General features: G+C 57.2%; 2 protein-coding genes and 1 pseudogene across 2 annotated transcripts; all 3 read right to left on the bottom strand.

The window, feature by feature from the left end:
- Positions 1–1,157: 1,157 nt before the first annotated feature.
- On the bottom strand, positions 1,158–8,797 carry LOC121500490 (cytochrome b-245 light chain). The gene is made up of 6 exons (XM_041772221.1): positions 8,654–8,797; positions 4,431–4,500; positions 3,806–3,880; positions 3,557–3,640; positions 2,976–3,057; positions 1,158–1,431 (listed from the first exon to the last, which is right to left on the bottom strand). Exons 1-6 carry the CDS (start codon positions 8,709–8,711, stop codon positions 1,213–1,215), a joined length of 588 nt encoding a protein of 195 aa, XP_041628155.1. The 5' UTR covers positions 8,712–8,797; the 3' UTR covers positions 1,158–1,212.
- Positions 8,798–9,993: 1,196 nt separating this feature from the next.
- Positions 9,994–18,366, bottom strand: MVD (mevalonate diphosphate decarboxylase). Its single transcript, XM_041772220.1, has 10 exons — positions 18,217–18,366; positions 15,499–15,569; positions 14,983–15,097; positions 14,503–14,649; positions 13,634–13,833; positions 13,346–13,420; positions 12,965–13,183; positions 12,528–12,643; positions 11,277–11,385; positions 9,994–10,692 (listed from the first exon to the last, which is right to left on the bottom strand). The coding sequence occupies exons 1-10, from the start codon at positions 18,284–18,286 to the stop codon at positions 10,612–10,614; spliced, it is 1,203 nt and encodes a 400-aa protein (XP_041628154.1). The 5' UTR covers positions 18,287–18,366; the 3' UTR covers positions 9,994–10,611.
- Positions 18,360–23,327, bottom strand: LOC121500949 (annotated as a pseudogene).
- Between the last annotated feature and the right edge of the window lie 514 nt (positions 23,328–23,841).

Raw genomic sequence — 23,841 nt, 5'->3', positions numbered from 1 at the left:
GTGTTGTTAAATTGACAAACGCCTCCAGAGCACAGCGTCGGACAGCAGAGGGCAGTGACTGAAGGCCCCCTCCTCCCCTCACCCCTGCCTGGTCCTTGATTGCCAGCTGGTCCTGCATGGGCAGCCACTGGCCCCAGATCCCGGGGTCCTTTCAAAAATGTCTGTGCGTGCACCCCCAGGGCAGCCAGGGTGGGAGGCATGCCCGCTGGCCCCGGTGCCTGGGGAGGGGCTGGGCTCACAGTCTGGCTGCGATGCTGGCAGGCCCTCCTTCACCAAGGGCACCCACCCCTGCCCCATGGGCAGTCTCTGAGGTAAAGCCCCGGGGGGGGGGGGTCGGCTCTGGAGTGACACGCCTGTGCAGCCCACCATCCCCTCCAAGCATCTGAATTTCCCGCAGCCCCACCACAGACCCAGGCAGATGTGAAGGCCAGGCCACCTGGGGCTTCTGCTGCCACCAGTGACCTGGCACATCAGGGGCAGCCCCTGGGCCAGGCATCCCAGTCTGCAGAGCGTCATGGATCGGACCCCAAGTGGGCACGTGTGTGTGGCCTCAGCAGCCACACAGTGGGCCTGGGCAGCTCCAGCTGGGCTCCAACCCCCTTCACAGATTGTTTCCCCAGCCCACCTAAAGGCAGCTTTCAGCACCTCCCTGCCTGACCAGCCGTGTTCACCCCTGATTAAGGCTTACTGTGTGCAAGCAAACACCCAGGAAGTGGGGACGAGTGACCTTTGTCTGGGGTCTGAAGGATGCTTTGGTCAGCATGTTACTGAGCTTCCACCATGTGGCTGGGCCGAGAGTAGAGCCCCGCAGGTGACAGATACCACAGAACCACCGGAAGGAAGGCTGGGGACGGAGAGGAGAGGGCAAGGGGGTCCAGAGGCCACCAGGATGGGGACCAGTCTTCTAGGCAGAGGCAGCAGCCCAAGCAGGGCCCAGACTGGGCAGGGCCATCCCTGTAGCTGCAGTGGCTGGTGTGGCATGGGTGGCATCTGTCCTGGGCTGCGGGAGCCTGGCGGCTTTGGCCAAGGCCTGTTGGGCCGGGCAGTGGGGGGGAGGGGGGGGCAGCAGAGGGGCAGCAGGGGGGCAGACAGGCTGAGAAGTGCTGAAGGAGGAGATGCCTGGCTTGGGAGTGGGATGCACACAGGGACTCAGGGAGTCTGCTCTCTTTGGTTTATTTTGCGGGCTCCATGAGGAACAGGTAGAGATGCTACTCATACAACCTCATCAATCACCGGGACTGGGTTTTCCTGGGGGCCACCGGAAACTCCCACAGCACCTGCCGCCTCCTCCTCTTCACTGGGCTTCTTCCGGGCCTCGGCTGGCGGCCGCGGTGGAGGGTTGCTGGGCGGCTGCTTGATGGTGCCACCCACCTGCGGACGCTCCTTGGGCTGGGGCTCAATGGGGATCCACTGCTCTCCGTGGTAAGCCGCCTGCACGATTTGAAGGAGCTGGGTCAGAGCTGGGCAGACAGTGCTCCAACTCAGCCCCCAGGAACAGGGTGGGACCCATGTCTGAGCCCACTATGTCTGGAGTGACAGCCAGGACCTCAGAGTTCAGCTGCTTCACTTTCCAGCAGGGACCCCACATGGGGGCGGGCAACCTGGAGCCCACTCCAGGTGCTCAGGCCTCCCCACAGGGTCTAGGGCATGAGGCCAGGCCTGGGAATCCATCACACACAGTCTGGCTGGCCAGGCACCTGCAGCGGGGGAGTGGGGGGGAGAGGGGACGGGGACAGCCAGGAGGGCGGGGGAATGTGTGCTCTTTTATTTGTATCCCATGGTCCTTGACACATAGAAAAAGTGTGACATCATGTCACTCATGAAGCAGAAGAATGAAATGAACATCTGCAGTCCCGCCTTCTCACCTGAAAACTAGGACACCTGCCCTGAAAAAAGGACCATGAAGCAGACCCGAGAGTGCACAGAGACATGGCACAAACCAGAACGCTAACAGATCCGCTCGCATTCTCTGCCCAGGGGAGGATCTCACACCAAGCTCACAGGCCCCTAACGGAGGCAGAGAAAGTATTCGGGGTCTGACCTTCCTTCACTCACGGAATATTCACAACTAAAACGTACATGAGGTTCCCACAAGTCAGTAATGAAAAGACAAAGGCCCCCTGGACAAACGGGTAGGGTGCAGCAGAGGGCAGCCAGTGGGAACCAGCAGCCCTGCCAGCCTAGGTGGGGAGCACGCGGCAGCCAGGTGGGGTGCCCCTGATGCACGGAGGGTGCAGGGGCTGGATATGGGCATGCACTCCCTGCACCCTGTGACCAGCCGCAGGAAGCAGCCAAACGCACAGACCAGCAACAGGGTGGGCTCCCACTGAGGGAGCACCGAGGGGCCGGCGGGCAGGTCACTAAGGTGCAGGACGGCTTAGAGCACAGACAACACACCACCCGTTCCCTCACAATATGTGCAAAGGATGAATGTGCAGCGCAGGAGGACGGCAAGCATGGGGCACAAGGCCCATGCCCCACAGAGCTTCTACCCAGGCCGTCCTCCCCAGTATCCGCCAGCCCTCCTATAAAGATTGGGTTAGGGGTGTCCTTCCAATGGGGTCTTTGCTATGTCCCAACTCCAGGCAAACCCAACGGGGCAGCCTTGGGAAACCTCCAGGTGGCATCTGTGCTGTTTACAAGCTCCCTAGGAAGTGCGCCTGACAGCACCCAAGTCAGCAAGGATAGCTTAGATGAGACAAATATGATGAGTGGGTCCCAATCCAGTTGGGCCTTGGCTAGCTGGGTGACCCTAGGCCAGCCAGGTCACCCCCCTGACTTTGTATCTCTTGGTCTGTAGAGTGGGGACCTCAGCACTCCCTTGCAGGGATGAGGCACCAATAAGGGAGCTGCCACACTTTACACACGTGGGGATAGTGGCTACAGCATCACTGGCCCTGATATGGCGTGAGCAAGGACACCGGCTGCTGGCCTTGGCTCTGCCCGCAGCGCTGGCCACAGAGGATACCACTTACCAGCAGATAGATGCTGCTCGCGATGGCCAGGCAGGCTGTCCCCAGGATGGTGGCCAGCAGGAATCCAGCAGGTACTGAGAGCCTGGGGAGGGGTGGCAGGGCAGTCAGGGGATCTGCAGGATCAAAGGCTGCAGGATCTTGGGACAAGGCAGACTAGTGTGCAGTCCCCAGGACCCTGGCTGGAGGAGATGCCCAGACCCGCCAAAGGTTAGGCTTCTAAGCTTGGGCCCTTTAGGCTGTTCTTGGGGTGCTGGCACCTGGGCCCCACCCACCACGCCAGGGGGAAGCCCAAATAGCCACAGAGGCCTGTGAGTGTTGTGGCCTCCCTGCCAGTGACCAGCAGACCCACACACAAGGCAGTGAGCAGAGCCGCCCGGGAGAGCCCGGTCTATTCCTGATTTAAGCTTCTAGGGTTGCAGTGAGCCATCAGGGAGCAGCAGGTGACAGAGCAGGTCTCAGGACCCCAGGATCTGGGCTTCTGTTTGGAAGCATATCTGGGCGGGGACGGGCCTGACTTGATCCAGATGATGGGGAGGGTTTATACCAGGGCCATCTTGGTCTCTGGGGAACAGGGGACTCACCCAAGGTGCAGGAAGGCCCGGATGTAATAGTTCCTGGAGAGAGGCCCGAACACCTTCACCACTTTGGTCATGTACTTCTGTCCACTAGGCAGAGGGGAGGGAAGACACTGTATCCCACACAGCACCCTCCTCCCTAGAGCACCTTGGCTTCTTCCCTCCTTAGGACTGAGTGGGGGGCCACGGTGGCTGGGCAGGCCCTGGAAGGAGGGTGCTCCCGTGGGGTGGCCCGGAGCAGGGCTGGGGGCTCACCATCTCTCCATGGTGGATCCCTTCCTCCTCTTCCCGCGCGGATACTCCAGCAGGCACACAAACACGCCTGCTCCGCTGCAGGTGCTGTTAAGGAGTTGCCACACAGCCCGGGGGTCTCAGTGAGCCCCCTTTGCGGATGAGAAGAGAGAGGGTTAGGTTGCTTCCCGGAGGTCACTCAGCAGAGTCTGCCACTGTGCTGCCCGCATGAGCCCTACATCCCCCCCACGCCTGCCTCAGCGGGCCTGTCACAGCTGGGCCAGAGGGGCTGAGCCTGTTCCGATGGATCCCAGGCCAACCCTGGGGGACGGCCGATAGAGGGGCATGGAGGGGATCCCAGGAATCCCCAAGGCCTCAGGGCTGCTGACACCTCTCCCCAGGCCAGTCTTCATGGGCCTGCTGCAGACCCACGCCAGGCCTCGGGCAGGTTGCTGCCCTGCTCGGTCCCACCGTGCGACCGAGCCCCATCCTGCCCTCCCCAGCGCTGTGGAGTGTCTCAAGGGCCCACAGATGGGGGCAGCACTCTGCAAACTGTTTAGTGCTGTGCCCTCAGGGACAGCAGCAGCCCCACCCTGCGCCCAGAAGCCCTGCCCCCGACCCTAGCCTGGGCTCTGCGGTGGCAGGATACATGGAGTAGGCGCCAAAGTACCACTTGGTGAACTGGCCGGCGGTGGCCACGATGCCTCCCATGATGAGGACTGTGGGCAGAGGAGAAGCAGGTTAGCAGGAGGAATGTGCCCCCATCGCAGGTGCAGGGCTGGGGGCTGTAGGGTGCTCTGGCCACTCTCCGTGGGCTCCCCTCCCTTGGCCAGGCCATCATCCACCACATGGGACATGTTATCTGTGCAGGGGACACAGGAGGAGAAACCCCTAGAAAGCGACACGCAAGTTGGGGAAGGGGTGAAAAGAGCAGTGCGTGGGGGGAGCCAGGTCTGGGTCCCAGCAGCAGCTGGGGGACACCCAGCCTTAGAGCCCCAGGAGGGCCACTGGGGCTGGTCTTCACCGCAGCCGTCCACTCTGCAGGGCTCTGCGACCCCTGGCCGTTTCGAGTGCTTGCTTTCTGCATCTCAAGATGACACTGTCCCCTTGTATGTGCTCCTGTGGATGGGCGAGGCTCCCGGCTGCACAGCGCTCCTATGTCCCACTGGTCACCTTGCCCCCAGCTGACAGACACCGATATCCCCACGCCCTTCCCGGGGCTGCTGTGGGCCACTCCAGCCCACGTGGTCCTGCCTCCTGCTGGCTGCTGGAGGTGGCATACCTCTGCATCTTTTCTCCCCAGAAATTATCTTTTTTTTTTTTAATTTATTGCGGTAAAATATACATAACATAAAATGTTCTGTTTTAGCCGTGTTAAAGTCCACCGCTCGGGGGGTCTAAGTCCACGCCCTGCTGTGCGAGCATCCCCAGAACTAACAGCGATTACTCCAGGTACAGTCAGGACATGTTGATCTTTCTCTGTGTCTCTCATGAATAAAATCTTAAAAAAAAAATCTAAAGCTTCTCTTCCTGGATCATGTGTGGACTTGACCTCACCATGATTAATTATTTACCATCGGTGCTCATTTTCAAAGCCCCTCCACCTCCCCGCAGCCTGTCCTGTTTGCGAGACTCAGGCAGAGGGAGAAGCGGGCTCCATGCAGGGAGCCCGACGTGAGACTTGATCCCAGGTCTCCAGGATCACGCCCTGGGCTGAAGGCAGCACCAAACCGCTGAGCCACCAGGGCTGCCCGTCTCTAAGATTTTTTTTAAAGCTTTTTAAATTAATTTATTCATAAGAGACAGAGAGAGAGATAGACAAACAGAGAGAGGCAGAGATACAGGCAGAGGGAGAAGCAGGCTCCATGCAGGGAGCCCGATGTGCGACTCGATCCCCGGTCTCCAGGATCACGCCCTGGGCCAAAGGCGACACCAAACCACTAAGCCACTCGGGCTGCCCTCTCTCTAAGATTTTATTTATTTGAGAGAGAGAATGAGCAGGGGAAGGAGCAGATGGAGAAGCAGGCTCTCCGATGAGCAGGGAGCCTGATGTGGGACTCCATCCCAGGACCCCGGCATCACGACCTGAGCCGAAGGCAGATACCTCACCAACGGAGCCCTCCAGGTACCCTTCAACTGCTCTTTAATGACCCCATCTCTGTCTCTGGGCTGTGTGCTGTGAGGTTCCCTGAGCCCCACCTTCCATTCCACAAATCCTCTCATCGTTATAGAGCATTCAATTCATTAACCTTTGATGACTTTTTTCTTTGACGTTCTGTGTTAGTTCACATCTTGCGCTGTCCTGTTTTTGCTATAAAACTCTCTGCTCCTCCCCCCCTCCCCGAGCAGTTTGGGACACTCGTAGGCATCAAGGCATGCTCACATTCTCAGGTCTTGAAGAGGCTGGGCAGCTCTGGCTCTGTGGCGGTGTGAGAGGGCCCTCCCCGGGGGGTGGGGGGGGTGGGGGCACGAGCTGGCAGCTGGTGGAGTCTGGTTTCCTGCGGCAGCTTGCAGACAATGTTCATGTTTGCCTCTGCTGGGGGTGCTTCGGGGTTTCTCCAGCCTGGGCCCAGCTCACAGGCCTCTCTCGGTCTGGCACAGGGTAGGAGACGGTTGGCCCTTCCCCACATGCAGCACAGGCCTGAGTTTCCACAAGGGTTTGTCTTGTTCGTGACTTCAAGTCCAGGCCTGGCTGCAGGTGGCAAGTGTCCTGGGGGGCGGGGGGGACTGCTTCCTACTGTTTCCCATGCAGGAGGCCCTCCCCGGTGTGGGCCAGCCACGCAGGCCAAACTCCCCTGTTTCCACACTAGGCCCCCACATCCCACCAGGTAAGAGCTCGAGGCCCTAGGCGTCCCTTCCTTTGACCCAGACACATCTCCTTGAAGTCTCACTCTGCTTTTCCTGCCAGCAGATTTCCTATCCCTGGTGCTGAGCTCTGCTACATATTAACTTATTTTGTTGGCCGGTCAGGGTCCGGGTGGGCTGGAAGAGGGAAGGGCGGCATTCTGCATCCAGCCAACACCCTTGTGTTTCGGCGCCTGATTTCCTGTCCTGAGCAGCAGTTCTGCTGCCTGGGGTCAGCAGGGGGGTGGGGGTGGGGGGCGGAAGAAAACCCCACTAACTCACCAGGAAGGCAGGACTGTCTGCCACCCACCAAACGCTGACAGAGCCCTACTAGGACACAGCAGGAACACGATGAGGCCCCGGCTCCTGGGGGACTCCTGGTCTCATCAGGCGGAACAGAAATCAACATTGAAACTAGAACGGGGGAATGTGGTGCAATGTCCGGGGCTATGCTCTGCCTGATGCTCTAGAAAGACTCCTCCAAGCAGGAGGCTATTTGAGCCGAGAAATCAATGGAGAAGCCAGCCAGCCACAGATGCTTCAGATAGATGTCTCCTCAGCAAAGGCCCTGTGGTCTGCTCAGGGGAACAGGGACAGAAACGAACCCTGTGGACGAGGCCCAGAGAAGGCAGGGGGCCGGAGGATCGGGGGCAGGAGAGGCCAAAATCGGTTGGGCTTTGGTTATGCGTCCTGCAAAGCCATGGGAAGGCTTTCAGTAGCAGGTGACACAATCTGGTCATATGGGGTTTCCCATAATAGGAAAACCTGTGGAGCATGACTGTGGCTAGGCTCTCATCAGGCCTGAGCCATCCCCTGGAGGCTGCAGTTTACACCCAGAAGAAAAGTCAGCAAGGGAGGAACCAGAGCAGGGCCCTGGGGGACCTTCTGACAAACTGTCTTATTTGATGACGGAGAAGGCTGAGCCCAGACCCCAAACGCACCGTACGCACAGCGGCTGTGAGGGCAGCCTGGGTGCCACAGCACCGCAAGCAGGAGCCCAGGCCAGGACGGCCAGCCTGCACACAGTGGGCCTTCTATGAATAGGGCCTGGAGTGGACAGCCTGGGGACAGAGGGGAGCACCACGTGACCCACCCACTGAGCTCTCCGCCACTCGAGATGCCCAGGGCAGGGGGTGACCTGCCTGGATACACAACACACTGCTAGATCCTGTACTCTAAATGTGATCCCGCAGCGCAGGGCCGGGGAGACTTCATCTACCTGTACGCCTTCCCTCCCCAAGTTCCCTCCCCAAGTTCCCTCCCCAGGTGGAGGGAGGCCTGGGGGAGGGGGGTCCCAAGGGAATGGTGCTGGGCTGAGAGCCCCCCTCCTCAGCACATTCATAGGCCCTTTTTGGGAGTGGGAGGTCCCTGGTCAGGAGGCAGAGCCTCCGGCCCCTCTTGGACTCAGCTCTACCGCACTCAGTGGGGAGAAGTTCCTGCTTGTGAGTACAGAGCTCGGGTGCAGACCCCATGCTCCCTAAGCAGAGCTCCTGAGCACAGGTGGCAGCGTGCTGGGGCTCTGCTATCCTTCCCCAGGAGCAGTCGCTCGGGGAGCTGAGCTGACCAGGGCGCTCTAGGGGTCTCCAGCCACCTTCCAACCCCGGGTGCCATTCTGTGGGACAGGGGGGCCTGGGCCCCAGGCGGAGAGCCCCTGCCACCCAGCCCCCCGCTCCAGGGCAGCAGGGCCACCAGGGCGCCCCCTTGCCGGGTTTACCCAACCCTGGGGGCAGTGACTCCCCGGAAGCCACCAAGGAGGAAACGCCTCTTCTCCCGACTGCAACTTCCTCTCTCGGGGTGGCGGTCCGGGCGGCGGGGCGGGGGCGGGAGCCGCCGAGGGGACGGCGGGGGCGGGGGCGGGGGCGGGGGCAGGGTCTCCGAAGCCCCTCCGCGGGCCGAGCCCTCCGGACGCCCGGCTGCCCGGCAGGCTGCAGCCCACGCCGACCCCGCCGGCCCCCCGCCCCGGCGGCAGGTCCCGCTTCCCGGCCCCGGCCCCGGCCCCGGCCCGGCCCGGCCCCAGCGCGCACTCACTCAGGCCGGACGCCAGCGCCTGCTCGTTGGCCCACATGGCCCACTCGATCTGCCCCATGGCGGCGACGACCACAGCGCGGCGGGCTCCCTGCGACACTGCCGCCCGCGGCCCCGCGGCCCGCCCCGCCCCACCCCCAGCGCCCCCGCCCCGCCCCGCCCCGCCCCGCCCCCAGCGCCCCCGCCCCGCCCCGCCCCCAGCGCGGGGCCCCGCGGCCCGCCCCGCCCCGCCCCGCCCGCCGGGCCGGTGAGGCTCCCCGGAGAGCTGGGACCCAGCCCTGGGGGCCTGTCCACGCTGGGCCTCCCTCCCCTCCCCGGCGGAGTCCCCTGCAGGCCCAGCGCCCCGACCCCCGCCCCAGCTCACTTCCTCCTCCCGCCCCCCCCCCACCCGGGCACCGGCGGCGGCGGCCACCAAGTTTCCCTGGCTGTGTGCCAGGCACCTGACCCGCCAGCTTCGCTCCCCAAGCATCACCTGGGCTGCCCAAGATCAGAGCCGTTGCCGGCGGGCTGGGCTACAGGGCGAGCACGCTGTGACCTGGAGGCACCTCAGAACGTGTGGGTTCTGCTCAGAGCTTGCAGCCTACAGGGGGGAACAGGGGCTTCTCCCAAAGGAGGCATGGGCAGGCTGGTCCCAGGTTTAAAGGCCCAGAACCTTCACTGCGGCCACGCAATGGATGTCCCACAGTGAACCAAGGCATCCTTGGACACCCGTCCTCATTGCGGGGACACTGGCAGGCCAAGCCTCCACTGCCCCATCTGGCCCTGGACTGGAGGAGGTGTGGCCCAGGTTACACTGCAGCAACCCTCTGCTCACCAGACCAACTCCGGAGGACAGGATGTGCCAAACTTCTGGGAAAATCCAGAATGTAGGAGTGCATCCCTTTGTCCTCCCCCCAACCCCGCACTGAGGGTCATAGCTGTCAGGTGCTTCAGCAGCAGTAGCCAGGGCCCCAGCCCCTGACCCTGGTGGAGGAGGGACAGACAGTTACCCCTGTGTCCACCTCCTCCTGGATGCCTGGCCTGCCCTGCCGGTTCAGAAATAGAGAGGGGTGGCACTCCTGAGGTTTCACAGTCCAGAAACTTCTGGGCTATGAGGAATCACATCTAAAACCTGCACTCCTGCCAACAAACCCAATTCCCACCTTCTTTGGTGGATAGGGACCTAAGCCAGACCCAAACCACATCCTCACACCCATCAGAGCTTTAGTGACTGTGTCAGCCACCAAATGTGGGTCACAGCCAGTTGACAACTTTTCCAGGTGCTCTGCCCAGACCCTCCCAGCCTCTCAGCACAGGGACCCCAGAGCACTGGTACAGGAACCAGGAAAATCACACCTGCCCCATCAGTGACGTTGGCTTTATTCCCGGCAGCCCACAGGGCTCCCGTGTAATGCACCCACCTCCCACTGGACACACACCAGTGTTCTCTTTATAAACAAACGTTGGCCTGAGTCTGACAGAGGAGCCACAGGGGGCTATCTCAGGCTTGAAGCTTTTGTGGAGGGTCCCGAGGTCTGCAGAGGTGACCTGTCCTCCAGCTCTGAGGATGGATGCTAACTCCCAGTCATCTCCCGCAGAGTTGCTGTTTGGGGCAGTGGGCAGGACCTTAGAGGGTGAGTCCAGAGAGCCCTTCGAAGGGGGGCCTGGCAGCTCCACACGGTCCAGCTCAGAGCCCAGTGTCATGTCCCTGGCCCTCACATCAGCTCTCCTCTTTGCAAAGCACCAGGTGCAAGCTGCGGCGAGGTGAGGCACTTGGTGGGTGGCATACCCCTGATGCCTGGGTGGTGCCAATGGTCACTCCAGTGACCCAGCTTGGCCACAGCACATGGCCTGGCCTGGAGCCCAGTGGCTATCCCTCAAGCCCCAACAAGCATGGACCAGCCAGCGCCACACCCAGCTCCCCAGTCCCAGCGAAGTGCCCTTCTCCCGGCAGCAGCGGGGGCTCCCCTGGAGGAAGGTGGTCAAGCAGCTGGCTTCGGCAGACCATCCGGGCCCAGGAGGTGAGCATGAGGGTCATCCAGGATTTGAGGCCCAGGTCCTACCTGTCGGGTCAGAGTAATGGGAGAGGCAGGTAAGTGCAGCTCAGAAGCTCACAACCCGTGGTGACACCCCAACACCCTGACCCACAATGGGCACCCTGTCACTTGGCCTCCATCACCCAGACCTGGGGTAGACATCCCAGATGGAAGGCAGACTGCCTGGGCACTCAGATGGTGGGAATGAGAATCAGATCTCAGTGAAATGCTGGCTCAGGCATTCAAGCAAGGGTTCTGACCTGCTCCAGTGGGGTGAGTCCTGAGGGTTCCCAGGATCCCCAGTACCATATGTCCCTCTAAGTCTCCCCCTCTACACGGGGAACAGCACCCCACAACACTGGGGGTCCTTAAACATCCACATGGAGGGTAAGTGAACGAATGGGACAAGCCATACTGTAACATTCTAAAAACCAGAAAAGTAGTGTCAACTGCTTCTTCTGCTCGTACTCTCAGCAAGTTGGCTCCCCAGCTGAGAGGTCGGCTAAAGGGAGCCCTTTACCTGCGAGCAGGCTGGGTCTGAGCCCACAAAGCTGGACGCACCCCCCGTGGCCAGGCTGCAGGGCCAGGGCGAGCTGGCTGCCAGGCCTCACCTGGGTGGCAATGATGTACTTGATGCTGCCCGGGATAGGATCCACATCGAGCGCAGCTTTAAGCTCGTCTGAGAGTGGGGTGGGTCTCACAGGCAGCCCCTTCAGAAACCTGGGGAAAGTCAGGCAGGAAGGTGCCAAGGCCACAGATGAGAGGTATGCAGACACCAGATGTGAGAGAGGAAGCAGACTGGCGGCTGCCGGGGCAGGGAGGCTATGGTTGGGGGGTCGGGAGGCAGGTGTCTTTTGGGGAAATGCATAATCCCCGGAACCAGATGGCAGTGCTGCTTGCACAACAGGGCGGGTAAAGCCACTGGTTGTGCGCCTGAAGTTGTTGAAATGGTAAATGGTTGGCGGTATGTATTTATCTCACACACAAAGCCAGGCTCGAGGATGAGTGAGCAAGAGCCTGGCTGGGGACACCAGAAGGGGAAGGGCTCACCCATGGCTCCCACTTGGCCTGGGGGGAGCAAAACTTAAGAAGGAAACACCTCACGGGCGCCTGAGCAACCAAATCTTGGTTTCGGCTCAGGTCATGATCCTGGGGTCTTGGGACAGAGCCCCACGTCAGGCTTCGAGCTCCGCGGAGAGTCTGCTTCTCCCTCTCCCTCTGCCCTCCCCCCACACATGAGCACATGTGTATGCACTCTCGCTCTCCCAAATAAATAAAGTCTTAAAAAAAAAAAAAGACAACAAACACCTCAATCCAAGTGCAAGTCCAGGGACATGTTCCCTGGAACACAAAAAGCCACAAACCACCCATGAGGTGACAGGAGCAATGGATTCAGAGTCGCCCACAAGGACACCAGATGCCTCGGGGGCGTCCTTGGTCATGAGGCCTGTCCACATGGTGAGGAAGTCAGTCTCTCACCCCACCCACTAGAAGCCGGTATTGCCCCAACTATGGTGACACACACCGCACCCACATCCTCCCTTGCACCCCTAGCTGGAAAGTGTCCCTGAACTGAAACCACTCAAAGGGACAAGTCCAAAGGCCCAGGCGTTACTATGAGGCCACAGGCACTGCTCCCAGCATGTACCTGCACATATGGCCACAGGGCTGTGACACGTGGTGGTCACAGAGAGGCACACATGGTGACACACCGTGGCCCCTGTAGAGACTAGAACCTGCCATGGGACGCCCCCCCCCCCCCCCCCCTCAGCACCGCGGCCTCAGCTGCCATAGTCCTGGATCTCAGCAGGAAACCTGCTCCTCCCTCCACCCCTCCCAAATGTGGGCAACCCCCAACTCACTTGTCTCCGTTTGACTCAGGAGGGAAGCAGTGCTGAACAGCAGCCACAAACTCAGGCACAGTGTCCTCCAGGGTAAAGACCACGGCATTGGGGCCTGCGTCAAACGTGTATGCCACCTGGAACCCACGTGGTCAGTGTGAGTCTCTGGAGTGGGTGGCTTGGCGCCACCTCTCATCTGCCACAGAGACCCAGAGACCCGGGACTGTGCACAGCTGGGGTGCAGCACGGCACCCTTGCCCACTGACTTGGGACCGTGTCTTCAGACACAGGCTATGCTCCCTCAGCAGGCCGCATGGTAAAGCATATGCCGAGAAGTCTTGTCATGGGCAGGCTTGTGCTGGACCCAGCCTGGCTTCACTGCAGCTCTAAGGGACACCCCGCAAGCTCAGGGAGCCGGCAAGAGCAGCATCAGCTTCCACCCGCCCCCACCGCCTTGCCTTGGTCTGCCGGTGATGGGTGTTGAAGCGGTGCACCAGGTGGACGATGCGCCTGGAGGTGTCACTCAGGTAGGAGATGGGCGGGAAGGTGTCTAGGCAGGTGGCATGGAACTGGTTGCTGTCCTTCATGGTTAGCTGGCCAAAACCCTGGAAGTCCCGCTCTTGGATACAGCGAGTCATCTCTGCCATGCGCGCTGGCACCACCGACTCAGCCCGGAACTACAAGGCATATTTTGGTGAGGTGCTGGCTGCTACCATGTTCAGAGCCCAAGATGTGCAGGGCGGCCGGCAGCCCCACCAGGGAGCTGAGCAGAGCAGACCAGCTTGGCTTTAAAGAACATGCCCCAGGCAGCCGCTCACCCGTCCTAGCACCAGCCTTACCCTGAGCAAGGGGCTGGTCTCCACACTAGTCTGCATGCCTGCCGTGCTGCCCATCAGCTTCTTCTCTGCGCTCACCTGCACGAAGAGAAATGGCCTGGACCCCGCCCTGTAGGCCCAGCCTGAAACGTGCATCCCGTCCCATCTCTCCCCTGGGCTGTGGACAGGGCAGCCCTAGGAACAGCAGCCTCTTCACTGCAGGGTGGGGAGCCACTCAATGCTGGGCCAGGCATGTCTATCACGCAGGGAGCCCCCAGACCAGGAAGAGCTGCCCCTCCCAGCCTCACTCACCACAAGTATGAGGACTCGGAGTTCAGGCCAGTGTGACTCGGGGGCCACCTGCCGGGCGATGCTGTCCTTCCCATCGGCCCGCTCCCCCATCTGCCACTCTACGAAGCCACCATACAGGCTCCGGCAGGCGCTGCCTGAGCCCCGGCGAGCCACTTCCGAGAGGTCACTGTCAACCCCGTAGACCTGGGCCAGGGTATACGCTGCAGGCACAAGGGGAAGGGCGCAGGGGCTCAGATGGGTGAGAAGAGGATGAAGACTTTGAAAAGCCATGTGGAGCAGAGATCAGGGCAGAGAGGCCTGATGAGTGTGCATAAGCGTGGCAGCTGGCCAAGAGGGGTGTGAGGGAGCAGCGCTGGCTAGGGCCAACGTCTGATGCAGGATACGGAGCTGGGGACCCAACACTGGGGGTCCCCCTGTACTTGTCAGTCATCAAGGGTAGCTTAAGCATGGGCACACAAGGTGGCTGAGCAAGGATGCATTACCGCTGGGGTTTCTACCAAGGCACAGACTGTAAGCCCACTGCCTACCCAGGTCAGGAGGGCCTACTGGACACTGAGCCAGCCAGAGGAAGCAGAGCAGGGCTTCGGAGGGAGGTAGACAGGTGTCAATGGGCCTGTCGGAGCACCTGGAGCCAGCTGCACCTGAAGCTAGCTACGTCTCAGGATTCTGGTACATAAGCCAAGAAATTGGCCCTCTTAGGCTCAAGGAAGTTCGAGATGACTTTCTGTCACATACAACCTAGAGGACCCTACACACAGTGCTCTGGGGACATTTTAATGTTCAGACGTGTGGCTGTAGGTTCCCTGAAGATGGTGAGTATGTGAAGTGCCGCCGGTCAAAGCACAGCACCCAGGGGGGCCCTCACCCACCTAGGCAGGCATACCCTGCCGCCGAAGAGGCCAGGCCTGCAGCCGTGGGGAAGTTGTTCACAGATGCGATATGAACCTTGTAGGTGAGGCTGAGGGGCAGGGGGTCCTCATCACCGGTGCTCCTCCGCTTCCGGGCCAGGCGGCGTACTGCAGGAACATGGGAGACGGCCACTGGGCAGAGTGGCCCTGACCTGCTCCTGGCATTTCACCCACTGAAACCCAGCCTCTGCCCCAGGCTTTATGCAGACCTTCCTCTGCGGAAAAGCCCTGGACCCCAGCCCCAGCCCCACGCCCAGCTCCGGCTGTGCTCACAGGCAGCCCCTGACCCAAGGGGCAGGGGTGGGGCGGGAGGTTAGAGTGGCCGAGAGGCAGCAGCACTTCTGTGCACTCAGACCCAACCCAGAGTGAAGGAGGGACAGCGGAGTCAGGAGCCTTGTGGCCAGCCTCAGCGGTGCTCACATCCCTCAGGGCCCCACTTACTCTCCCTGAGGCAGGCCTGGAGGCGGGGCTGCCCCACATCCTCCTCCCGGCCATTCAGCCAAATCCGGTCCTCAGTGAAGTCCTTGCTAATGGCTGCTGTGGTGGTGGTTTTCAACTGGGAGAAGAAACACAGGCTACCTCAGGGTCAGGTCCCCGTCCCCCAGGGAGGCCTTCATATGACAGCTTTTCCTGGCCTCCCACTCAGGGGCAGGGAAGTCCTGCCCGGATGACAGGGCCGTGGAGGCAGAGGCTGGGCAGTGAGGAAGTCTCCAACCCACATGGCCGGCTCAGTGCCAGGCCTGGTCACTAGCACTTTCACCGCCCACAATGGAGTCATGGGCGTGGGGACAGGATGAAAGGCCTCCACCCTCCAAAGAAGCCTGAGGAGCTTAGGAGTGCATGCGACATGGGGGCGGGACCCTCCGGCTGGGAAGTCACCACTACCAATCACCACACAGAAGTTCAACCATGTTTGGTAAGTATTTACTTTGGCATTTAGTACAGATCCACACTAACCTGGTCCTGGTGCAAAGTGACACTCAGAGAGGAGTTGATGGGCAGAACCAGGTCCTCATCTCGCTTCCCCCCTGGAACAGATAACCCAAGGCCAGGCCAGTCCATTTCCCAGCCCTGGCAACCAGCACGCTGCTGCCCTCACTCCTGCCCACCAGTGCTCCCCAGTCACCCTCACTCCTTCTCACCACTCCCCCATCCGCCTGGAGCCTGCTCCCTTACAGCATCACATAAGTCCTCTTCCTGCTGTGCCCTCATCTTCAGGAAGTCCTCTTGGATTGCTCCCTACTTCACTAGGCTCCCAATCCCAGAGCAGAGTTGGAGGCCAGTCCATTCCCCTGTTTCACTGATTCTGTTTTTTCCTGTTTCATTTCATTCAGCAAATTACCTTGGAGTGCTTTCCAGCCCTGAGCACCCTGATGGCAAGGTTCTTGCCTCCCAAACAGGAGGAGCCCTGGTTACTGAAAACACCTCCAAGCTCTCTGCTCTGACTCCCTGGAGACACTCAAGACCCCCTGACTCCTGGCATACCAGCAACAAAGGAAATCTTCCTGGAGGTCGGACATCGCAGAGCTCTCCATGAAGCACGCACAACGTGCAGCACATGTGTGGGGTCTTGGGATGATAGATTGTTACAGGTGATAATGAGGACTACTGCCTGGCAGGGGACCCAAGACAGTCCAGACACAGACCTGCACAAATATGCCCAACTGATTCTTTCTTTAAAAAAAAAAAAAAAAAAAAGATTTTATTTATTCATTCATGAGAGACAGAGAGAGAGAGGCAGAGACACAGGCAGAGGGAGAAGCAGGTTCCATGCAGGGAGCCTGACGTGGGACTCGATCCCGGGTCTCCAGGATCACGTCCTGGGCCGAAGGCAGGTGCTAAACTGCTGAGCCACCCAGGGGTCCCCGCAACTGATTCTTGACAAAAGTGTGGAAGCATTTCAGAAGAAAGGATGGTCTTCTCAGAAAATACTGCCAGAATAACTGGACATCCCTAGGCCAAAACACAGACCTCAACCTGGGGCTCATCCCTTATACAGAACACAATTTAAAATGGAGATTTAAATTTTAAACGTAAAACTACAGGGATCCCTGGGTGGCTCAGCAGTTTAGTGCCTGCCATTGGCTCAGGGTATGATCCTGGAGACCTGGGATCGAGTCCCACGTCGGGCTCCCTGCATGGAGCCTGCTTCTCCCTCTGCCTATGTCTCTGCCTCTCTCTCTCTCTCTCTGTGTGTGTCTCTCATGAATGAATGAATGAATTAATTAATTAATTAATAATTCAATAATTCTTTAAGAAAAAAAAACGTAAAACTATAAAACCTTTAGAAAAATACATGGGAGAAAATCTTCAGGTTGTAGGGCCAGGCAACTGAGTCTTTGACTTGACACCAAAAGCCATGACCTATAAATGAAAAAACTAACACACTGGACTTCACCTTAATTTTAAACCCTGTTAGGAGTTCCATCGGCAGAGCGTCTGCCTCAGGTTATGATCTCAGGTTCTGGGGATGGAGCCCCATGGCTGATGGGGTCAGCTCCCCACTCAGCAGGGGATCTGCTTCTCCTCTGCAGGCTGCCTCTGCTCACGCATGCTCTCTGTCTCTCTCAAATAAATAAATAAAATCTTAAAAAAACAAACAAACAAACAAAATGACCTGCCAGGAGGATGAAAAAACAAGCTATTGAGTGGTAGAAAATCTCTGCAAACCACTCATCCAACACATGATCAGAATCTAGAACACAGAGCGAAGTCTCAAAACTCCATGGTAAAAAAGTACATGACCCAATGAGAACACAGACCTAAGACCCAAAGAGGCATTTCACCAAAGAGGACACACAGAGAGCGTGTGACCAGGTGTTCAGTATCCTGTCCAGTAGAAGACTGCAAAGTAAACCCACCATCAGATGACACCCCACCGATCAGAACGGCTAAAATAAAACCTAGTGACAACATCACAGGCCAAGGAGCTGGTCACACAAGCACTGCTGGTGGGAATGTAGTGTGGGAGGTTTAACTTTCTTTAAAAAACTAAGATACAACTACCCTAGGAACCCTAGGAGCCAGCAGCGGCATGCCCAGACATTTGTCCCCCAAGGAGACAACTTGCATTCACATATGCACCCACAACAAAATTTTGCAGCGGCTTTATTCACAGTAGGCTGGACCCAGGAAGAAGGCAGCTGCTAAGCAAAGTGTGGGACGCCCCCACCAGGGCACAGGACTCAGCACTAAAAGAGCCAGTGATGACACAAGCAACCGCCTGGACTATGCACCACAGTCACAGTGACCAGAGGCATTCTCAAAGGCAACACGGGCAGTGATGCCAGTGACAGCCTCTTCAGATGAGAACATGATAGAAATGGACAGCAGGCCCAGGGGGACGGTGCTGAGAGCCTGTGGTGGACTGTGGGAGCCCAGCCCCAGGGGGGCCATCCTGGTGGGCCCTGCCCCCCACCCCCATCCCGCATGAACACTGTCCACCCGCCCTCATCCCACCCCCGGGGAGGTGGACCTCCCACCTCCCGTGTGGACGCTGCCCCCCCACCCCGGCCCGCCCCCCCAGAGGGGGACACCCCGCGTGGACGCTGCCCCCCCACCCCGTCCCGCCCCCCCAGAGGGGTCGCCCCGCGTGGACGCTGCCCCCCCACCCCGGCCCGGCCCGCGGGTGGACGTCCGCACGGATCGTGCCTGGCACCCGGGCCGCGCACTCACAGTACTTGATGACCGCGATGTTGACCGGCGCCGTGCAGGTCACGGCCACCAGCGGCTTCTCGGAGGCCATAGCCAGGAGACAGCTAACGCCGCAGGCAGCCGACCGCCGGCCGGCTCGCGCCTCTTTCGCCCGCGATTGGCTCTCAGGGACAGTCTGTCCGCACGCCGCCCAATTGGCGGTGGGCCCGGCCTCCGCTCCACAGCTCAGCCAATGGGAGGGATCGGACGATGGACTGCCGACTCTGGGCCCGCCCCCGTGGGCCGGAGGCCGCGCGCCCGCTCTGCGCAAGCGCGGGAACAAGCCCTGACGCCGAGTCTACGCAGGCGCCGGCTCTGCGCAGGCGCGGGGGTCTGCGCAGGCGCGTGGCGTCCGACTTCCTTGGAGGAAGCTTGGGCTGCCGCGGAGCGGAGGGTTTCCGCAGGCGGAGGCGGTAGGGACCCGACCCCGAGGGTCCGCCCTGCGGTGCTGGGCTCCAGGCGGCCAGGAGCTCAGACCCCCTCAGCAGCTCCGGACCACAGACAGGGTGACCGCGCCAAGGTGCCGCCGGGGTCCTCCGTCCCCGCGGTGCGCACGGTCCTCCCCTCCCCCGTCCCCGCGGTGCGCACGGTCTGCACCTCTGCCCTGACCTGTGCTGGGCAGCACCTCTGGGTTGGGGGGATGCTAAGGGATGAATTGCTTCATAGATAGACTCTATCAAGCCTCATTCCTCCTCTCGGCTTTTTTAAAGATATATTTACTTATTTTGGTGGAAGAGGGGGAGGCAGAGAGAGAATCTCCAGCTGACTCCCGCTGAGTGTGGAGCCCAACTGGGGGATCCATCCCAGCACCCTGAGATCATGACCTGAGCAGAAATCAAGAGTTGGATGCTTTTAAATTTTTTACTTATTTATTTATTCATGAGACACAGAGAGAAAAGCAGAGACAGAGGCAGAGGAGAGGCAGGCCCCATGCGGGGAGCCCAGTGTGGACTGGATCTCCGTCTGGGCATCATGCCCACAGCTGAAAGCAGACGCCCAACCTCGGAGCCACCCAGGTCTCCCAAGAGTTGGACACTTAACCAACTAAGCCACCAGGTGCCCTCATCACTCCCTTTTTTTTTAAGCTCAGTTAACCAGGGATCCTCTTTTGAGTTGCCGTATCTATATGCACATTAAGTTTTTTATTATAAAATATTTGTAACAAAAGTTAGCATTTTCATCATTTTCAGGGGTGTGGTTCTGTGGCATTAAGTACATTCTCATTTTGCAGCCATCACCAGGATGTAGCCACAGAACCTTTATCTGACACTGAAACTCCCTCGCCATTAAACCATGACTCCCAGTTTCCCCTTCCTGTTGTAAACATTTTTACCTTTAAAATGGCTCTGATTTCAGTGGAGTTGTGACATTCAGAATGAGTTCTACCACCACCCAGTTATCTTCCAGGAAGTGTTAGGAGTTAGCCGAGCTTTATGTATCTTTCTATCACCAGTTTATACTTGATAAATGGCAAGACCTTTTTTCCCCGTGTAGGTGCCTCTTGGAGATCACCCTAATTCAGAACAAAAGTGCTCCCTGGTTCTGGTGTCTCTGCCTTAGTTTTTTACAACTCGCCTCCTGTTGGAGCACAGTTATGTGGTGACCAATTTTTTAGTAGGATAAGCTGCTTTTTGTGTAGGAGAAATTTCAGGAATGGGAATCACCTGGCCAAGTAACATGTGTCAGGTAGTTTTTTGTTTGTTTTTGTTTTTTAAATTTTTAAAATCTTTTTCTCTTTTAAAGATTTTTTTACTTATTTATTCATAGGCACAGAGAGAGAGAGAGAAGAGGCAGAGACACAGGCAGAGGGAGAAGCAGGCTCCATGCAGGGAACCTGACCTGGGACTTGATCCCAGGTCTCCAGGATCACACCCCAGGCTGCAGGCGGCGCTAAACCGCTGAGCCACTGGGGCTGCCCATGTCAGGTAGTTTTGATAGCTGTTGGCAAGTTCCTGGAAGGATGTTGAATCAGTTGTTGAAGCCTGGCCACCAAAGTGTAGAAGTATGCACACCTTCAGCGCACAGCTCATCAGTCTGATGGTGAAAAATAGTATCTCGTTGTTTACATTTGCATTTCTGATGGCTATTGTTTCAGATTTTTCTTGCAGTTGTGTTTCTGTTTTGTGCAAAGCCACTAAAACATGTTCTGAAAGACTGATGATAGATTGCTGTGGGCTGCAGTCACGGTATATTCTCTGAAGACAGGTCACCTGTGAGCCTCGGTTTCTGCTGCAGTTGTGGTGCAAAGGACAGCACGGACATCTATTAAGACAACAGAGTTGGGATGCCTGGGTGGCTCAGTGGTTGAGGGTCTACCTCTGGCTCAGGGTGTGATTTCCGAGATCCAGGATCAAGTTCTGTGTCAGGCTCCCTGCAAGGACCCTGCTTCTCCCTTTGCCTATGTCTACCTCTCTCTGTGTGTCTCTCATGAATAAATAAACAAATAAAATCTTAAAAAAAAAAAAAAAGCAACAGAGTGAACCGCCTCCCCAAGTTCCTATGTTGGACCACACCCAGTGTGATGGTGTCAGGAGGAGGTGGGCGGGAGCCTCATGATGGGATTAGAGCCCTGAGGGCAGAGCCCCAAGAGGGCGCACCTATGCCCCATCTGCCCTTGTGAGGACACAGTAAGGGGACACCGTCTGTGAATCAGGAAGTGGGTCCTCTGCAGACACAGGACCTGCCAAGACCCTGGGCTTGGACTTGTAGCCCCTTGGGGCTGCAAGAGATCAGTGGTGGTTTATGAACCTCCTCCTGCCCCTGTCTGTGGTATCTTTTGTTACAGAAGCCTGAACAGACCAAGACCATATTGTATATACATGATTTTAAACTCAGTTACCAAGCCTTTTCCATACTCACCACCTCCAGGTTTTGGTTCATCAAAGGCACCCCTTCCTTCTTCCTTCCCTCCCTCCCTTCTTTTTAGATTTATTTATTATATTTTTAAATTATTTATTTGTTTATTATATTTTAGAGAGACAGTGAGTACAAGCAGGAGAGGCAGAGGGAGAAAGGATCTTAGGCAGACTCCACACAGAGCATGGAGCCAGAAATGGAGTGCTATCCCATGACCCTGAGATCAGGACCTGAGCTGAAAGCAGGAGTCAGACCCTTAACCAATGTGCACCCCCCAGGCACCCCCAAAGGCGGCCACTATTCAAATTTTTTCCTCCATATTTCTAAATTACCTGCTCATATTCTTTCTTTCTTGATTTTTTTCATGTCTTGTTTTTTTTTTTTTTAAAACATGTATTAAGCATCATGATCAGACTGTTAATATTTAGCAACCAACAGCATGGGTGCAAAAAAAAAAAAAAAAACTACATTAAAACCCTTTGTTGGAATGCTTTACACTCTCCACAGAACAGAAGCTAAAATAACCTGCTATACAATTAGTCACAAAACAGTTCTTGAGTTTTTTGCCCATACACATGAGTATTGTCTAAAACATGTCTTCTTTGAAGCAGCAGCTAGGCTGTGCTACCACTGCTTGGCTGAGTTCACAAATCTGTTGTAACCTGTAGCTTCCCTGTCACTTCTCTAGCTCTCCTGCTAAGCTTTGTTTCCTGGAAGTAATTAAAACCTGCTACTGCTATAGCTGCTGCTGCTGCTGAAACCACCATGGCCACCTTGGTTTTGTGGTTTGGCAAAGTATTGGCCTCCAACACCATCGGGGCCAGAGCTTCTGCCTCCAAAATTTCCTCCTTTCATGGATCCAAAATCTGAGGATTGATTGTTCTAATTGCTAAAATCATTATAGCTTCCGCAACCTCCAAAGTTGCTTCCGTCATTGCCAAATCCTTTATAACCATCCCCACTGCCACCGTATCCACCACCACCTTGACTGCCACCAAAGCCACCTTGACCACTGAAGTTCCCTCCACCACCAAAGTTGTCATTGTCACCAAAACCACCTCCACAACCACCATCAAAGTTTCCAGAACGACTTCAGCCTCTTTGGCTGGATGAAGCACTAACCATCTCTTGTTTAGATAGGGCTTTCCTTACTTCACAGTTGTGGCCATTCACGGTATGGTGTTTTTGAATGACAGTCTTATCTACAGAGTCATGGTCATCAAATGTTCAAAACCTCTCTTTTTGCCACTGCCTCAATCAGTCATGATCTCAGTCACTTCAGTTTTTCCCATACTGTTCAAAATAATCTCTTAGATGATGTTCTTCGGTGTCTTCTTTAATGCCACCAACAAAAATCTTTTTCACAGTTCAGTGGCACCAGGTCTTTGAGAATCTTCTCTTGAGACAGCCCTCTTTGGTTCCACAACTCTTAAAAAAAAAAAAAAAAAAAAAGATTGTATTTATTTACTCATGAGAAACAGAGAGGCAGAGACACACGCAGAGGGAGAAGCAGGCTCCATGCAGGGAGCCCGATGTGGGACTCAATCCCGGGACTCCAGGATCAGGCCCTGGGCTGAAGGCAGGCGCTAAACCGCTGAGCCACCCGGGCTGCCGGTTCCACACCTCTTTGATCCACCTTGTGTGGCCTCGCACTCATGGCTGCATCCACCTCCTCCACGGTGGCATACGTGACAAACCCAAAGCCTCTGGAGTGTTTGGTGTTTGGATCTCTCATTACCACACAGTCCGTAAGCGTCCCCCATTGCTCAAAATGGCTCCTCAGACTCTCATCGGTTGTTTCAAAGCTCAAACCTCTGGTGAAGAGCTTCCGCAGCTGCTCAGGCTCTTTGGGAAACTCTTAGACATGATGGCGGTGGTGGTGGCGCTTAGACTTCAGCGATGCTTACTCGGCAGAGTCCATGGGCAGAGAGCGGGCGATGTCCGTGTTCTTTCAGTTCTGGAGAGCATCTGTTGCTGACCGCTGAGTAGAAATAAGGGGTTCTCTTCCGTCCCAACCACATTCCTGCCTCCCCCAGCCCCCCTAGGTACTGCTCTGTTGTTACCGTGACTATGTAAATCGTGCTCTGTTCCCTGTGTGACCACGTGCTTGGGGGCAAAGCCTCCCGTGTTTAATAGGAACGTTAAATGAACCCGCCCCCTAAGAGAGGGCTGTAGGTAGATCCCCCACTAGCACCTTCACTGTAGGTCTCACCCACACGTATGAAGTAACTCCTCATAGGGCCTCTCCAGTGAATAATTATATATTTTTTCCTACTCTGAGTGGTAGGGTTAACGCCTGTTAGGTCACAGAGGGGATGATAAATCAGAAGTCACATTATTCTGATTTTCTACTTGTTCCTTTAAAGTATTTTGAAGATGGTGGAAAATAGGGAGTAAAGCTTGAAATTTCAAAGCTGAGTACCAAGAATGAAGAGCAAAGTGTACTCCTGTAAGCCTAAAGTAACTCCCATGATCCTCAGATTTTCTCTTTTTGTTTTATAGCATTAAAAAAATTGTTCTAAAATACACATCGCCTTGGGGCACATGGTGGGGAGGCTCAGCCAGTTGAGTGTCTTGAGTTTCGGTTTCAGCTCAGGTCGTGATCTCAGGGTCCTGGGACTGAACCCCAAGTGGGGCTCTGTCCTCTGTGCCAAGTCTGCCTGAGATTCTCTCTCCCTGTCCCTGCCCCTCCTGCCATATGTGTTCTCTCTCTCTCTCTCTCTCTCTCTCTCTCTCTCTCTCTCTCTCTCC

Source organism: Vulpes lagopus, chromosome 10, assembly GCF_018345385.1.
Source record: "Vulpes lagopus strain Blue_001 chromosome 10, ASM1834538v1, whole genome shotgun sequence".
Classification (NCBI taxonomy): Eukaryota; Metazoa; Chordata; class Mammalia; order Carnivora; family Canidae; genus Vulpes; species Vulpes lagopus.
This window is presented reverse-complemented; position numbering and strand designations above follow the sequence as displayed.